The sequence below is a fragment of the Talaromyces atroroseus genome (genome assembly GCF_001907595.1).
Source record: "Talaromyces atroroseus strain IBT 11181 chromosome Unknown scaffold_9, whole genome shotgun sequence".
Classification (NCBI taxonomy): domain Eukaryota; kingdom Fungi; phylum Ascomycota; class Eurotiomycetes; order Eurotiales; family Trichocomaceae; genus Talaromyces; species Talaromyces atroroseus.
In genome coordinates, this window is record NW_017971441.1 from 450,056 (window position 1) to 467,390 (window position 17,335).

At 47.6% G+C, this 17,335-nt stretch overlaps 5 protein-coding genes across 5 annotated transcripts; 4 read left to right on the forward strand and 1 right to left on the reverse strand.

Moving 5' to 3' along the window:
* Positions 1–344: 344 nt before the first annotated feature.
* UA08_06542 (hypothetical protein) lies at positions 345–3,212 on the forward strand (the record flags this gene model as incomplete). The annotated part of the gene is made up of 5 exons (XM_020268830.1): positions 345–1,028; positions 1,107–2,175; positions 2,251–2,673; positions 2,727–3,087; positions 3,152–3,212. The coding sequence occupies 5 exons, from the start codon at positions 345–347 to the stop codon at positions 3,210–3,212; spliced, it is 2,598 nt and encodes an 865-aa protein (XP_020118327.1).
* Positions 3,213–4,819: 1,607 nt separating this feature from the next.
* Positions 4,820–6,808, forward strand: UA08_06543 (hypothetical protein; the record flags this gene model as incomplete). Its single annotated transcript, XM_020268832.1, has 4 exons — positions 4,820–4,826; positions 4,887–5,394; positions 5,492–6,123; positions 6,183–6,808. The coding sequence occupies 4 exons, from the start codon at positions 4,820–4,822 to the stop codon at positions 6,806–6,808; spliced, it is 1,773 nt and encodes a 590-aa protein (XP_020118321.1).
* Positions 6,809–7,145: 337 nt separating this feature from the next.
* Positions 7,146–8,537, reverse strand: UA08_06544 (hypothetical protein; the record flags this gene model as incomplete). The annotated part of the gene is made up of 3 exons (XM_020268833.1): positions 7,146–7,971; positions 8,041–8,149; positions 8,204–8,537. 3 exons carry the CDS (start codon positions 8,535–8,537, stop codon positions 7,146–7,148), a joined length of 1,269 nt encoding a protein of 422 aa, XP_020118095.1.
* Positions 8,538–11,565: 3,028 nt separating this feature from the next.
* UA08_06545 (Small nuclear ribonucleoprotein Sm D2) lies at positions 11,566–12,343 on the forward strand (the record flags this gene model as incomplete). The annotated part of the gene is made up of 4 exons (XM_020268834.1): positions 11,566–11,585; positions 11,719–11,751; positions 11,907–12,155; positions 12,301–12,343. 4 exons carry the CDS (start codon positions 11,566–11,568, stop codon positions 12,341–12,343), a joined length of 345 nt encoding a protein of 114 aa, XP_020118432.1.
* Positions 12,344–13,250: 907 nt separating this feature from the next.
* UA08_06546 (hypothetical protein) lies at positions 13,251–16,902 on the forward strand (the record flags this gene model as incomplete). Its single annotated transcript, XM_020268835.1, has 6 exons — positions 13,251–13,318; positions 13,368–13,390; positions 13,434–13,539; positions 13,587–15,649; positions 15,698–16,237; positions 16,349–16,902. The coding sequence occupies 6 exons, from the start codon at positions 13,251–13,253 to the stop codon at positions 16,900–16,902; spliced, it is 3,354 nt and encodes a 1,117-aa protein (XP_020118431.1).
* Positions 16,903–17,335: the final 433 nt, after the last annotated feature.

The following is a 17,335-nucleotide window of genomic DNA, read 5'->3' on the forward strand; positions in this document are numbered from 1 at the left end:
GCAAGAGTTCTGTATTGTTCAGACTTATTAAACAGCAATTCCCCAATATACAAATGTCGACTTAGTCTTTAAGCAGTATGTGGAGCGGCGGCCTTCGACGGCCGAGCGTACGTATCTTATCTCCGCACGACCTTCGTTAGGTATGTAATCGCTCACTCATCCATCCATCCATCATCCACCACCACCACCACCGCCGTCACACCGCGACTGGTTCCACAACCTTCTACGTGAATCGCATGCCATCAAGGTCTACCTATATACTTCCGATGTTTAAAACCTAAGTCGCAGGTCTATCCCTCCGCCTCTCATAGCCATCTCCAGTGGGAGATATCGAGCTAGGGTAGATGCAGCACAATCCAAGAGCGACCGAACACCGAGGCAGCAAGCGCGGGACAGCCGAAAAGAGGAGACAGGTTCACGAAGAAAGTGACGAACAACACCAGAGAAGCATCTCGGATCTCTTGTCGAGCAACAACCCCCAAGCCAGGGATTGTCAGCAGCCTTCATCACCGAAACGACTTCGAAGCTCGATCACGCCCTCGCCATCCCCGAACAAATCTAGACATACGTTGATTTCATCTGACAAGATGTACAATTTTTCGAGTTCAGACTCCAAGACAAATGAAAAATTCTCGCGAAAAGTCAACGGGCCTGCCGTTGTCTCACGGCCGAGCAATTTCACGCCACACACAGGTGCCAAAAGACTAGTAGTCAAGAATCTCCGTTCGGGGCCGCGGTTGAATTCAGATGAATATTTCGAGAAGATTTGGTCCCAATTATCAACTGCTTTGGAAACGGTCTTTGACGGCGGGAAGCCGATGACTTCCCTCGAGGAATTATACAAAGGTGCAGAGAACGTTTGCCGCCAAGGTCGCGCGGTGGTGTTAGCACAAAAGCTTCAGGAAAGATGCAAGACATACGTTGTCAACAATCTGAGGCAGGATATGGTGGCCAGATCAAAACATGGGACCGACGTCGACACACTGCAGGCAGTTGTCGGTGCTTGGGCGGCATGGAACACAAAGTTGGTAAGTAATAGACTTTAGTAATAGAGCTAAAGTTAAAAGTGATTTGGCATTTTTTTTTCCCTAACTTTTCATGGCCAGGTCACAATTCGATGGATATTCTACTACTTAGACCAGTCGTTCCTGCTACACTCGAAAGATTATCCCATCATCAACGAGATGGGGTTAATTCAGTTCCAAACGTACATTTTTCTTGATGAAGAGTTGAGGCCAAAGATACTTCAAGGCACATGCGACTTGATTGCGGCCGAAAGAGCAGGTGAAGGGGGCTCTGATCTATTGAAGAAGACTATTGCCTTGTTTCACGACCTCGGTGTGTATGCGCGTCATTTTGAACCGCTATTTCTCTCCGAATCCGAAGCATTTCTCAAATCGTGGTCCCAGAAGGAGGCGGATAGCCAATATCTTGGCACATACGCAGAGAACAGCCACCATCTCATCGAGAAGGAATTGACTCGGTGTGAACTTTATGCATTGCTCCGAAACACCCAGCAAAGCTTGTCAACACTCTTTGACGAGTATTTGGTGCGAGACAAGGAGGATATTTTGTTGGCACAACCTGACTTATTGGGCCTGATGACGACTCAGAACAAACATGCTCTGGAACGAGTGTATTCACTATTGGAACGCGTCAAGCTCGGCCACAAACTAAGAACTTCATTTAGCAAATATATCGAGGAGCAAGGGGAAACTATAGTATTTGATGCTCAACGTGAGGCTGAGATGGTAAGCCGTTTACTCGACTTCAAGCAGGAGCTTGATGATACGTGGGTAGAGTCGTTCCATAAGGATGAAACACTTGGCCATGTTCTTCGTGAAGCATTTGAGAGCTTTATGAACAAAACCAAGAAAACGCAGTCTAGCTGGGGCACTGACAATGCCAAAACGGGTGAAATGATTGCAAAATACGTGGATACACTACTCAAAGGCGGCCTGAAGGTGATTGGAAGAAAGGCCGGGGACACTAGTTTGGCGGATGAAGATACAGAGATTAACAAGCAGCTAGACAAAGTGTTGGACTTGTTCCGGTTTGTACACGGCAAAGCAGTGTTTGAAGCATTCTACAAGAATGACCTTGCTCGCCGTCTGCTCATGAATCGAAGCGCCAGTGATGATGCGGAAAAGAGCATGTTAGCTCGGTTAAAGACGGGTGAGAAATTCCTATCTATGTTATTTTTGTCATGGAAAACAGTGTGAACGATAAACTAATGCGAATGGATTCCAGAGTGCGGTTCTAGCTTTACTCACAATCTCGAGGCTATGTTTCGCGACATGGACTTAGCTAGAGACGAAATGAGTTCTTACAACGCGTATCAATCACAACGGCAGACGCGGCTCGGTCTAGATCTTCATGTCAGTGTCTTGTCTGCGGCAGCATGGCCCACGTATGCGGATGCACCAGTTCGCATTCCTCCCGACATTGCCAAGGCTATCTCGGACTTCGAGCATTACTATCATACGAAGCACAATGGGCGGAAGCTCAGCTGGAAACATCAATTGGCACACTGCCAGCTCCGATCGCGGTTCGCGAAGGGCAACAAAGAAATTGTTGTCAGCTCTTTCCAAGCAATCGTCTTATTGCTATTCAACGATGTGGCAGATGGTGAAACTCTGAGCTACGGTCAGATCCAAGAAGCCACAGGTCTTTGTATGTATTCATCTCCATCTCGTCTTTGTTAAGGTGCTAACATATCTCAATAGCTGATGGAGATCTCACGAGAACCCTGCAATCGCTAGCATGTGCCAAGTATCGGGTGCTCTTTAAAAACCCAAAGGGCAAGGATGTCAATAAGACAGATGTGTTCTCGTATAACGCCACTTTCCAGGACCCCAAGATGAGGATCAAAATCAACCAGATCCAGCTCAAGGAGACTAAAGAGGAAAACAAGACGACACACGAGCGAGTTGCGGCAGATCGACACTACGAGACGCAGGCAGCAATCGTCCGAATCATGAAAAGTCGCAAGATTATTACGCATGCAGAGCTCGTTGCGGAAGTGATCAAGGCAACGCGCAGTCGCGGAGTATTGGAGCCAGCGGAGATCAAGAAGAACATTGAGAAGTATGTTAACCTTCCACACTGAAATCCCTTTCAAATCCAAGCGATGCTAATTAACGGTACACAGGCTGATTGAGAAAGACTACATGGAGCGTGAAGAGGGAAATCGGTACAGTTATCTAGCCTAATTAGATTGGTATGGTCTGTATTAATGTCAATGCACACATACATACACACGAAACTATGCAGTTAAAGTAGAACGAAATGCATAATTTGCTGCAAGAGAAGAGAAAAGAATCATTCATTCTAGCAGCGGAGGAAGGCCGATGGATTCGGCCGAAACGGTATTATCGCCTTGTCTGCCTTGTATGCCTTACTGCCTGAGGCCCGTAAGGGTGCTTAGGAGCCGCAGCCAATAGCAGCACTCCCAGCATGCCGGGTCTATCAACAAGACGTAAAGATTTACAGAGATGTACCAAACACGCATGCTATTGCAGCGTGGGCAATCAATTGTAAGGATACAGCTTTCTGCTGATACTCGGGCGAGAAATCGGCTTGGATTATTGTTGAACTTGGGTCGTTTTGCATGGAACAGGATGTTTTTGGTTGTCCCGCGTTCCTCGCGGAATATCCAAATATAGAAATGCCGGGAACAGCTCTCATAGTTCTACAAATTCTACACCGTATACTACTACCACCGCGGATGTATGTACAACTGTCAAGCCAATAGCAACTACGCACACCGTATCCGCCGTGCATCTAGCCAACTAGACCGGCCCAGATTCCCTCCAGGGCCCCTATGCACTCCTAAGCTTCCCAAGCTATCAGCACCGAACAGCTCTCCAAGCGGAGTCGCTGTGGAGACACTTTGTATCAAGACTGTCCATGTGAGCAGAAGAAAAAAAAATAGAAAAAGAAAAGTCGTCAGCGTAGATTGATCAATTATTAACTTTATGCGGAATTGGGGTTCCAACAAACCTTGGGGTTTATGCCTTGCTTCCTGATTGATAGTATGATAGACAGGCACTCTTGGTGTCAGTATAAGTACCTCCTCCATACCCCTCGAGAGCTTGCTTGATCTGCTCCCTCCTCCATCTCTTCAGTCCTATTTCCTCTTGCTTTTGCTCGGCCTTTTTTTGGCTTTGGTCTTTTTGCTGCAGGTACGTTTTCCTTTACTACCTTTTTAGTTTGTCTTCGTGTCCTGTTTCTACCCCCCCACGCCATCTCGAGCGAGTACCCCCCCACGTGCCTCACAAATTAGTGTCCAAAGTTTGCTATACAACGTGGATATCTGAGTGATGTCGCTGTAGTAGAGTGAAGGGCAAACGCAACCCCCACGCTGGGTTGACTGCGCGGCTTGGGATTTGCCGCTTTCTGTGAACAACCGGTTAGAATTCTGCTGGAAGTTGACGATGGTGTTACCTCACATGTTTGCACATCATTCTAACCAGTCGACAGTCTAGAAAAATCTTGGAAGCCCTGCCTTGCCTGCCTTGTCCCCACCCCCGCCTTTTCCGACGTTTCGGCGAGCTCCCCGGCTATCTCCATCCATCCATACATACACATATCCATTCTATATTCATAATCCTAATATCTGCCCGCCGCCCTCGGTTCCCTTTTGGGTTGCGCTGCTTTGCCCTAATCTGCCTAATTTCGCATTCATAGTAGCGTTCTTGCACCTTATATAAAGCTACTTTTGTCGCCCCTGAATCGTTCCCCATCCTCGGAATCGGGTTATCCTTTTCTTAAGGTCCGCATTTCCCAGGTAGGCCTTATAAATAGACTCTCGAAAAACATGTCGTGTAAGTGATTTAAAAAGGGGGATGAGGGAATGTCTAGCTAATTCTCCTCCCACAACACAGCCAAGCACTTCTTCTCGGACCCAACTCACCTTGTCCTATCTGCCCTCCGCTCCCTCACTCTCACCAACCCATCTCTAGCCTTTGATGAAGAGCAAAAGGTCATCTTTCGCCGCCCCGAAACCACAAACAGGTCAAATGTTGCTGTGATCAGCGGTGGAGGCTCTGGCCACGAGCCTGCCTTTGCCGGCTATGTAGGCAAGGGCTTCCTGACTGCTTCCGTCGCAGGAACGATCTTTGCCTCTCCTTCTGCCGAGCAAATCAGCCGAGCCGCCATCGACTGCGTCGACACAGACAAGGGCGTTCTCATTATTCCAATGAACTACACTGGAGACGTCCTTCACTTCGGTATGGCCGTCGAAAAGACTAAGGCAGCCGGCCGGAAGGCTGAGTTCTTTGCTATCGGCGATGATGTCGGCGTCGGGCGCTCCAAGGGTGGTAAGGTTGGTCGACGTGGTCTTGCTGGAGGTATTCTAGTTCTAAAGATCGCTAGTGCGTTGGCAGAAACTGGGTGAGTATCTCAATCTCTGTTGACGAATGACAAAAAAAAAAAAAAAAAACTGGCAAGATGTTGTCGCTAATCATCAATTGTGACCCCCAAAAAACAGAGCATCGTTGGAGGATGTCCACCGCATTGCACAGTTTACAAATGCCAACACCGTCACTCTAGGCTCCTCTCTTGAACACGTACATGTCCCTGGTCGCGACGTGTCGTCCGAGTTTGTGCCCGATGACGAGGTTGAAGTGGGTATGGGAATTCACAATGAGCCTGGCTCGCACCGTATGAAGTCGTTCAGCTTGCCCTCACTCGTCAAGACAATGCTTCTTCAACTTCTGGACCACAATGACCCAGACCGTGCCTGGTTGATACGTGAGCCTGGTGATAAGTTTGTTCTGTTGATCAATAATCTGGGTAGTGTCAGCACCCTTGAATTGTCCGGTATCACCGCCGAGGTTTCCTTGCAGCTTGCCAGAGATTACGATATCAGGCCTGTCAGGACATTGCAAGGCACATATCTAACGAGTCTAAACGGTCTTGGTTTCAGCATTTCGCTTCTGCGGCTTGCTGATACCGGACTGGGTCCTGGCAAATCCTTACTGGAACTTCTCGATACACCCACCGAAGCAGTTGGCTGGGCTGCTCCGATCCATAAGTCGACTTGGGAGAAGCATGCTTCAGATGGACCGGTGGAACTGAAGAAAGCTGATTTGGCTCATGACCTGCCTAGTAATTTGAAAGGTATGCTCTTTCCACGACTTCGCTCGTTATTTACCTACCTACTTACGTATATCACCTAGTCGACCCTGCTATCCTCAAAAAGAGCTTATCAGCCGGTCTTAGGCGTCTCATCGATGCAGAACCAAAGATCACTAAATATGATACCATTGTCGGCGACGGTGACTGCGGTGTTGGCTTGAAACGCGGTGCCGAGGCTGTCCTCAAAGTCGTCGAGGGTAATGATATCAATGACGATGTGGCTATCACAGCGCATAAGATTGTCGGCGCCGTTGAAGCCACCATGGACGGCACCTCGGGCGCTATCTACGCCATCTTCCTAAACGCTCTCGTCCACGGTCTCCGCGCACAAGACACCGCTGGGTCGCCCATACCCGTGGATGCAAAAATTTGGGGCCAAGCTTTGAAATCAGCTGTAACTGCATTGGCCAAATACACGCCCGCACAAGTTGGTGACCGCACATTGGTCGATGCTCTCGTCCCATTCTGTGACACCCTTTCCAAGACTGCCGATGTCCACGCTGCCGCAAAGGCTGCTCAAGAAGGCACCGAGGCTACAAAGCACCTCAAGGCTAGCCTTGGTCGTACTGTGTATGTCGGAAGCGAAGAAGAGTGGTTGGGCAAGGTTCCCGACCCAGGTGCCTATGGCTTGTCTGAGTTCCTGAGCGGGCTTGCGGACAGCTTGTAAATGGTGAAAAACAATCCATTCTCTTCAAGAAATAATTTGTAAAGGACCTCAGTGCATTTTAGGGAAGATCATTGCCCTTTGATGTTTATGTGTGACGTGTTATCGACTTTCATTTGCCAGTTGTCTTGTTGTCACTTTTATTGAGCGAACCTTTTTGATATCTTGCAGTTGAGCTAATTATTGCACTAAGCAAAGTTTGGTCTAGCGCAGCTTCACATTCCAACCTTAGGCTAACCCTAAATGCGAATGGAGAAATAACGACGAATTATTTATGATAATGTTCGTTTTGTAGTATATTTTTTTCCGTAATAATCTATCCACAATACAGTATGCCAGCTCATAGCTTCCCCTTTAGTGTCGCTTTTTCAGTCCTTTTCGTCCCCACACTCATCTGCGCGACCTGAAAGGCTTCATCAGACAGTCTCAGCATCTCAGAATCCGAATTTGGACTTTGATATCCTCGCCAAAACTCCTCATCACCCAGCCACCGTCGAAACCAGCTCTGTATCCAGTCAGCAGTCACCGAAGCACACCAGTCCAGCTCCTCAAACACCAACGTATGACTACCCTCTGCCAGAACGGCCTTCTCAACCATCCCCTTTGCCACTCCCCCGCTGCCCCCAATACCAGTTCCCGTCACTCGCATTTTGGCATCCTGTGCTTCCGGCAGGGACAGATAACTCTTACCGCCAAATACCCAAAGCACACTCGGGCGAAGAAACGGCAAATTCCGCATTGCAGACCAACACTCCGGGCGAGAAAAGAGGTACGGACGCTCCTTCTCCGGATCCCAATCTGCCAATAAAAGTCTATCGAGAGACTCCGGCCCGAGGTTGGGAATATTGTAGTTCCAGGCTTCCTGATGTTTTGATGTGGTCAACGTGACTGCTGTCCGAGGGATACTAGGGTCCTTGCTGGGGTCGTAAAGGCGCGTGGGCACTAGACGGAGTGAATAGCGTAGGAATCGCTCCTGAACACGAGGATCCCAGTTACGAAGGCCTTTTTTGAGAGCCTCCGCCGCTCTTTCGGGCGATTCCCAGAGATCTTTGCGTTGACTGGGCATTATGGCGGGATTGGGTCCGCTAAAAGCCACGTCTAAGATGACCGGGTCGAAGAGGATCAAAGTTGACAATAACCGAGGATGTATGATTGAAAGGTTTACGCTATTGTAGCCTTATTAGCGAAATATTTGCGTAAAAACGGAGGTCCGAAGGTTGGAATTCTTGACTAACAGTTGGGCACAACCTCTACTATGTCCCACGCCGACGATGGGACGAGGTATTTGATCCCTGAAATGATTGACCATGTGCAAAAGGTCGCGGGAATGGTCGTACCAGTTGGCTAGATAGAGTTAGTGTTTGGTACGTAATGTGATGTTTGAAATTTAAGCCATACTTTGATCCCCTTGAACGTCTTCGTTCAAGACTCCACTTGCACCCTGGTTCGAGGGATCTGCAACCCAGATGGCACGCAATGGCACACCTTGCTTCTTCAACTGGGTGTATACATCTTCCCAGAGTGGCTCGTAGAGTTCCTTTGAAGACCCGTTTCCAGGCACCCCGATCAACGTAACTGCATTGTCGGGGACTGGGTCGGACTGGTCGACTGGAACATACTGTTTGATGACGAGCTGTAATGGCGTTTCCTGGCTCCCTTTGATGCTCTGGGGGTATTCTCGGATATGCTGGCCGGCAATGACATGTTCAATGATATTAAATGGGAAAGGCATGTCGTTTAGATTATATGTGATTGATCGATTTCGTTGTCCTCTAGCCGCTCTTTACCTGGGTAGCTCATGCCTCTCGCTCGCACCGCAAGAGGAAGTCTTCGACTAGCTGAGAATACCTAGCATGTATAAATTCTCTTGTCGCTAAACTTGAACGATTGAAAGTAACTGGATACTATTGTGAAACTCCGTGGTTGACGCTGAAATAGCATGTTTTTGGCTTACCTCGGCTCAGCCGCAAGTCACGGCACCTGGATGGACAAGCACATACAACCTTTTATGATGAGAAAAATCTACGCTTAAGTTTGCAAATATTTGCCATTTTTCGTTAAGCTCGTTTGCTTGGTACATTCTGATTACTAGCCTGACACACTGGAAGAAAAGAAAAAAAAAACCCGAGATGGCAATTCCACGAAAAACAAAGAGAAATGTTCCCAAAACGCCAACCAACATTAGGCTTTTAGGGTATCCGCCTGATCCATGACATGAATACGTGATAAAAAGCTCTTTTTTTTATGTTTGCTTCTCGGTTTTCCGACACGGACAACATACGCTGTATGTCCGCATGTCGGTAATATGGGCAGCCGGAAGCGCAACTGATCCATGGATAGTGGACGAAATGTTTTGAAACGCGTATAACGAAAAGGAATCATTTTTACTCATGAAACTCATGGGAGACAAAAGGCAAGAGAAGGCAAGAGAGAAAAAGCCACTAGGACAAAAGAGCTTTAGACATCAGGCAGAGGTTGGCAGAGTGCGGGACATGAAGGGGATTTTATAAGGAAGAGACGCAGGAAGGAAGAAAGAAGACCATCACGTAAGCAGGACAAGCCAGGCGGTTTTCTAGCCCTAATTCGACCTCATTGTTTGTTTGAGTTTTCCTCTCGACTCACCTGTGAGAACGGTGAGCTCTTCTTTCTCTGTTTTCTTGCCGTTTCACTTAGGATGCAACCTAGACCTCTTACGCCCCACAGAGTCGTGTAACCCAGCATCAGTTGGGTCATTGATGGTCTTGGATTGCCAATAATGATTTGAGACTTTGAGATCCGGAGAACGCCCTGCTAGCTTACTAAAGGGTGTCTTGTCAATATGGCTGCAAACGAATCGACAAACGCGAAGGTTCGACTTGCAAGGCGTGGCACGGCATATACCTCGATATTCTTTGACCGGAAATTCCAACATGACACAGACTATTTCTATAAAAAAATAATTTGTGAAAAGCAATAGAAATAGATGAGGGAGAACGCAGGGGGTTCGAGCTCGAGGTTACTCTGCTCTCTGGATGAAATTTGGCACGAGACTCGTCATAATCATTATGGCAAATATAACGAAGACCCCAACGTTTACTATTTTGGAAGAAGTTGAAGACACAGCGTCGTAGTGATAACATTGCCTGGCGACTAAAAAGCGAATGCTCCCTGTGCTGCCCGGTCTTCGAAGACATACTTTACTTCTACTTCGAGAAAGATCGCACCGGGACCATTCTCGGTGACGCGGTCACCAGTAAGATAATCGTTGAATTGAATCATGAAGTCCTAGAAATTCCCGGGGGCGGATAAACTCCCAATGCGAATCACAGAACGACATTCTTTCTTTTTTTCTCTTACTGCAAGCCAATAAGATGCGTTGTGCCAGTGCTTTTCTGGAGGCCCCTCATACGCCAGCCGAGAACATGAGTTCACTCAAGGTTCTGCCTCAAACATCAAAGGAGAGTGACGCCGTGAGAATCTCAGAAACCAAACGGATACCACTGTAAGATCCGTGCCAGGCATCAAAAACGACGTCCGTCTTTCTATAATCCGAGATGGTGCCTTCGCGCCCCGCTTCTCCTCGCTCAAACTCCCGAGGTCACCCACAAACCAACGAGTGCGATCTAGTGACCCAACAAAAATAAAGGATTAGGAGTCTAAAGAAGATCCAGCTAAGCATAGTAGATTCCAGTTAGGGATCCAGATTGGTCAACGGTGGGGTCCCCAACTTCCCCCCAAAATCTAACTATATTTAGCACGTCTTGGCATCTGTTAGCGCGAATGTTTCTAAAGAGGTAAGCGGGGGACCCACCTGCGCACCGTAAGGCGACATGGCACACCGAATAGAAAAAAAAAAACCATTGCTTTGCAATTACCCAGCTTTTTCAGGAAGATCAAAAATATTGGGCCCTAGCCGCGAATCGAACGCGGGACCCCACCGAGTTAACCAATCAAATTGGCCCTAACGGTGGATTCTACCACTGAACCACCAGGGCTGAAATGATGACTCAACTGCTCCACCAATCACCTTGCGGCTGTCTGCTTCGATCCAATGAAGTCAATGGTTACTAGATTCACTCACATGCAAGAGGATATTGCATAACAAAGGAATCAGCGCGGGCCGATAGGTATCTGGGTTCAGATCCATGTTTCCAAAGGGATGGAAGGATTCCATTTCGCGGAACTTTAATGAAGCAGGAGTAACAGTGATGGTAATATGAAGGTGGTGTTATTTTCTGCTTGGTGAGTTAAAAGATACGTGCTCCTACTAATGCCCAATCCTAGAGCTCATGCCTGTCAGCTATCTCTGCACAGTGCAAACGCATAAGGACCTAAGCAGTTATAACGTTTCAATATCTAAAATTCTTGTAACAAACGGCCTATTGTCTCTAAAAGTGTCGTGGGCTCAACAGAGCCCTGCACAAGAGGAATATCCTGTTGATCCATATGTAAAACTGTGGAACTGTTTGGGTTACGCCATCTTATTATTGGTTTTTCTTCAGTGAGTCTATAGACACTAGACTTGTGTTTGCTACAGAAGGGAAAATGATCGACAGACTGGTAAGCGTTTTGCAACCCTAATGATATTGTCGGATACCGAATACCTATATCATACATAAATTACTGCCGGATAAATAGATATGGCGGGTCATCCACGTGACCTGGACATTATTCTGCCGGGCGGAAGCTCCCTGGCGGCAGTTCAGCTTTCCAAATCGCAAAAGTGCATTTCGAGAAGCACTTTGAGCATTCACGCGTGTCTTTTTCTGTACATGCTCAAGATGTCTGATCCCAAGATTCAGTATGTGAGAATTTCTGCTACCCCTCCCAATTCTGCTATTCCATATCTGTTGACAATAAGCCGGTTACTCTGTCGGCCAGTCAACCTATTTTCATTGCATATTTGCGCTAACTATTACCTCTTCGTTGCATAGGGACCTCTTGAACAAGCCTCGCAGTGAGTTGACGTACGTTTTGACTTCCTCTTCTATCCCGATTAGATATTCTCTTTTTTCCCGACACCACAACTTCAGCATCCTACAATTTCATCATATCGACGAGCGATTCGTCTACAACCAAAGAGCTATCAAGTCATCCAGTTACTAACAATCATTTTCAATAGTGAATACGAGGTTGGGCTTGTAGAAGAATACGAGTTTACTACCGGACCTCTGTCTCTCCTTCAGACTGCCACTCGAACCCACACACAAGTATTGATATCATGCCGCAATAACCGCAAGATTCTCGCTCGAGTAAAAGCGTTCGATCGTCACTGCAATATGGTTCTGGAAAACGTCAAAGAGATGTGGACGGAGAAGCCTAAAGGTGGCAAAGGCCGTGGGGTCAACAAGGATCGCTTTATTAGCAAAATGTACGTCTTCGCTGGAATGTATACATACCATTATAGGTTGCTATACCTTTCTTCATTTCTTCGCGGATCTTCACTGTGTCATTTCAGTCACCCTCATCGCGGTCATTGTTCTTGTTGTTACAGGTCTTGCTAACATCACATTTAGGTTCTTACGTGGTGATTCAGTAATCCTGGTCTTGCTTAGCTGAACGGTCGCTTTCCCGAGTCTCCCTTCGAATCCGTGCTCTTTGAAGCAGAAATGAATTGAAAGTTTTGTGCTGCGGTGCGATAGACTTGGAATGATCGATGTCGGAGTTGACCAAGCATCGCGACTGGGCCAAGGATTAAAACTTTTCGTGTCTAGCCATCCTTCTCAACTTTCTAAAAAACATATTTGTAGATGCGGAATTGACGCTTTAATTTTTGTCTTTCTCAATAGAATTAGACTCATCGTATAAGATCACATGACCTGGGACGCGGGCCACGTGACATTACATATCGGGCAAGCAAGCTTCCGCGACCGCGATTGGCTGCGTCACGTCGCGTGGAAAGAAACACGCTTGGTGAAGCTCGGTGCTTTCACGATGCGATTGTTGCTCTGCCAGCCTCCCCCCCATGCCATTGACTCTCCAGAGTCCACACTAAATAACCAGGTCAACCCTGGCTTGGCCTTTTCTCTTCTTCTACTCTTCTCCTTCTTCATCCTCTTCTTCTCTCTCCCTCTTCTCTTCAAGACACCACTGAGTCGTCCAATCAACAAACACCTTGCATGGACAGTCCTGCATTACCCCCGGCGCCCACTTCCAGCATTCCAGTATATGGATCTATGCTCTTCGCATGCACATCGTGCATACTCTTCCTTCTCCCAGTCGACGGTGTTGATTCCTTGCATAACAAAGAGCGCTAGGAAACCTTAGCCTCTCCTCAAGACTCTCACCGCAACTACGTCTCGAGCGTTCGTTGAAATTAGAAAGCCAGCAAAATTGTGAAGTTACATAGGTGGTTCATCATCGATCAAGACTAAGGGATAGCTTTGCTTGCTGTTTACAAAGCCACGATCTCTCCGATACTTTGCGTTGTACACCTTTCGACTCCATCTCGGCAGATATCTTGCGTATGGTGAAAGCCGAGGATCGTGGCTGGGATGGAAGTTCAGGACGGAATTACCGTCCGACCCATGAGGTGTACGTATTCGTTGAACGTATACGTCGCTTCTGTGTAAACAGCTAACAGTCGTACTCAAATCTACAGTGAAGGTACTTTATACGTTCGATGACCAGAATAAAACAAACTGCTTAGCCCGTTGGCCTCATCTACTCGATATTCAAACCGCATACCTTGACGAAAACACACAGATAGGGGTCATTGAGTTGAAGACATGTATACAGGCAATTGTATCAGCCAGGTTAGTGCCAAAATACAATTGGAGTATCTTAGCACTTGTTGGCACAGGGTCACTAAGGCAAATTACAGTCCGGAGTTGGTAGCAAAACTTGGCCAGGATTACACCGTATATGCGTACGACTACTCGGAGTATGAGACACCTTTGGTCGGTCAAGGGATGCTGTCCTGGGTTCTCGCTTCTGCTTCTACTACACCAAATGCTCCTGCTCATCAATCCAAAACCATTGTGACTGGACGTGTGAGCAAAAATGTCCTCGGACTTTTCTCGAAAGGCGCACAAGAAACACTAGAAGTTAAGCTACGACTAGTCCCAGTACCAACTGTCATGCAGAGCGAATATCTTGAAAGTATGCAACGCTATCGAGAATTAAGCAACGTGATTCCCGAAAACTTTGATGCCCAAGCATGGTCTTCCTTCGTCCAACAAAACCCGCACATGTTTGCTCACAGCCAGCGTCCTCGATCCTCTGAGAGGCCAAATGGATCTAGAGACCATTCTGGTATAGAGAGGTTCCATCAGCTTCTCAGTGAAGGCTCTACCCCTCGGGAATTTCCGTCGACTCATCCAGATTCTGCAGCACCATCTCCAGTGAATCCTCCCAGTCGTTGTGACTCGCCAGTCGGTATACTGCCAAGTACGCACCAACTCCAACAGCCGTCTTTGATCGGTCATAGACGAAGAGACAGCGACGCTTCATCCGTTCGCCCGTTGTCTCGAGCCTCTTTACGTGACGTCGAGTTTCCACGGCCAGGTACATTAACCCGACGAGGTTCGACCTATTCCGGTTATGGAAGTGGTGACGAGGTGATTGAACATCCACCGAGGAAACGTGCCAGACTTTTTAGAGCAGATTTAACTGGCAAGGATGACATGAATATTGAGCGCCAGCCTGGGTCCCTTCGTGTAGCTGCCAGCACAGCCGCCTCTGTACGGATCCATCGCCCTACACCAACTAACTCTAGCCATCCTTCTACGTCTTCAGGTGCCCTTGAGGAGCCCGTTCGTCCCCCTACACCAATATCTCGCACATCTAATGAAGGAATGCGACGAAGCCGTCCCGCTCCGAGTCTCCTTCGTGAATCATCAGTCAACAGTACATCATCTTATAAATCTCCCTACCCATCATATGATGATATACCGTCCACTGACTTGCCAACCGCTTCTCCCGATGATCACCGATACCAGGGTATTTTTGAATCACAATTCACTATGCCGTCATCCCCGCCTATCACAGACGGTGGCTTCCATAGTCGCTCAAGCCCTGTTCTTCCACCTTTACCGGTACCACCTGATTCTGGATTCATGAGTGCTACACTTGAAGATTTGATGGACGAAGAAGGCTGCCTGCGTGCAAATCCCGATGGAAACCATGATACGGCAATGATAGCCGGCTGTGATCCGATAAATCATAGCAACCAGCGCCCGCTGACAAGCCATCATACTCCTCCAGCAAATGATCTTTCAGTTTCTGCACACCGGAAGGATAATTTCTTGGCCAGTGACGGACCATATGAATCTTTGTCTTCTTCCAAAGAAGCTCCAGCGCTTCCCCCTCAACACAGTTCCACTGCTTCTCGACCCTCATCCCGAACAAGCATCAGGGCCGCACAAAAACTCGCGCCAGCTCCAATATCACAAAGCGAAATAGAGCATTTAATCAATTCAATTCCCGCAAGCGATCCAATAATACCGCCTCAAGGCTTCCTGCACCATACCAACCATACCAACTCTTGGCCCGGCCCAATGAGTGATTTGCCTTCGGCGGAGACCCCGTCGTCGCACCCGGTCGAAGATGGGAAGGGACGGAGTGGAGCGGGCGCTCGAAGAGTACGGCAAGTTCAAGCTCGACTTGAAAATTGCATTAGGGAAGGCCAAGTGCCTCCTTATTGCAACAACTGCGGTGCTATTGAGACTCCTACCTGGAGGAGAGCTTGGTCTAAGGACTTTGAGGGTAGCGAACAGGAAGCAAATGATTTTCTCAAGGATCCTCAGTTTCTTTTCTGGACATCCTTGAAGAGAGACGACGAGGAAAGAATCACTAAATTCCGATTATACAAGAAAACGCTTGTGGATACAGATAAAGACTTTGACCAAATTCTTCTCTGCAATCGTGAGTATATGCATGATTAAGCCTTGATGTTTTGCTAACGGAATCTAGCTTGTGGTCTTTGGCTTCAGAAGTTCAAAAGCATGCGCCCACAAAACAGGTGGAACAAGCAACCAGCAAAGGACAAACGCAAACGGTCGGCTCGTACGCGTAAAGGCCCCCTGTCAAATGGCGTCTCCTCATCTACCAGAAGCCGAAGTAAACCTCAGATGAATTTGCCATCAGAGTCGTCTCCCGCTCGTACAGACAGCTCCTCGCCGGCGTGTGACAATGGTTCGCAAGCTGGAGAAGATGACGACGCCACTCCTGCGATGGATAATGAGAACGAAAACCCCAACGACGGCGATGAACTAGGACATCCCCCCACTCGTATTCGAGCCAGTAGCGCGGAACCAACGCGCTCATCGGGCACTCTGGAGAGTCGATGGGACGAAAATGCAGCCATAGAAGCACTCAAAAGAGCGATTCAATCAAGTCCAGCGCGCAACCTTGATGCCCACACATTGAAGCTGGATGATGAAAACCTCACTCCGAAGCCCGTGAGAAGAGCCTTGTTCCCGAATAATCATGATGGCCCTCTAAAGACTTTGGGTGAGTCCCTGTTGAACAGTCCACGTCGAAGTCCTCGCGTTGTATCACGGGGTTCTGAGAAGCCGGTAGCAGAAAAAGAAAACAATCTGTCTGCTACTAATCATAACCTAGACGATCTATTTGAAAGCCCATCCTTCGAATTTACCGTGCGCAATGCTTCCACTCCTAAACGACGCACACCTCGCTCCAACCAAAGGAGATTATCACTCCCTTTCTGCTCTCCCAGCACCAGCAGAACCAAGAATGCTTCGTCTGTCCGGTCGCCGAATACAGCTAAATCTGGAGAACCGCGCTCGGCTTCTAGAAAAGAAGCGTCTTTTGGTGGCACTGCTGGAGACAAAAATGCATTCACTGGTGTGGATGATAATTTGTTTGATCCGTGGCAATCACTACCTCAGTCAGATATGTATATGCCGTTTTCCAGTTGGTCCCCGACGGCCGTGAACGGCGGTTCTCTGTTGCAATTTCCAGACGGTTTCAATGACGATGAAGCTCTCATCAACGCCATACTCTCGGAATCAGAGCTCCATAAAGAGGCCGATGTGAACGCCCAACTTCCAGGTGGTGTCACTGCAACGAGTGCAACGCTGCTCGACCCTGGAAAGAAAAATCCTAGCGAGGCTCGAAATGGTGAAGCACAAGCTGGTTTTGCCTCCAACCAATGAATTCCAATAACTCTCACTCACTCCAAGAAACGAATCCTACGGTCACTATTTATATGTCATTTTATCGTTTTAAAAAGCGAAGGTGTTGAGGCTTTTTGCTTTCTTTTTATTTATTCAAGTGCAAAAGCTTTTTTAGACTGTCGAGTCAGCTGTATTTGCTAGAATATATCGGCGCATGGAGGATACTTATAGAAAGGTGTAAGTAACAGTTTACGATTTTATGAGCTGCATTAGATTGGTATCATATTGAAATTTTCTATCGAGCAAAAAACCTGCTTCTTAGTTGATTTGGAAAAGTCTTCTAAATAAGTACGAGCTCTGTACTTGCAATAGTTCATAGTACCATTCTGGGAGATACCTAGAGGCTAATCTTTAGGTATAATACTTTCCAGCCTTGTGCTGGTTTCTGTATGGGTGCAACCCATATGTTTTG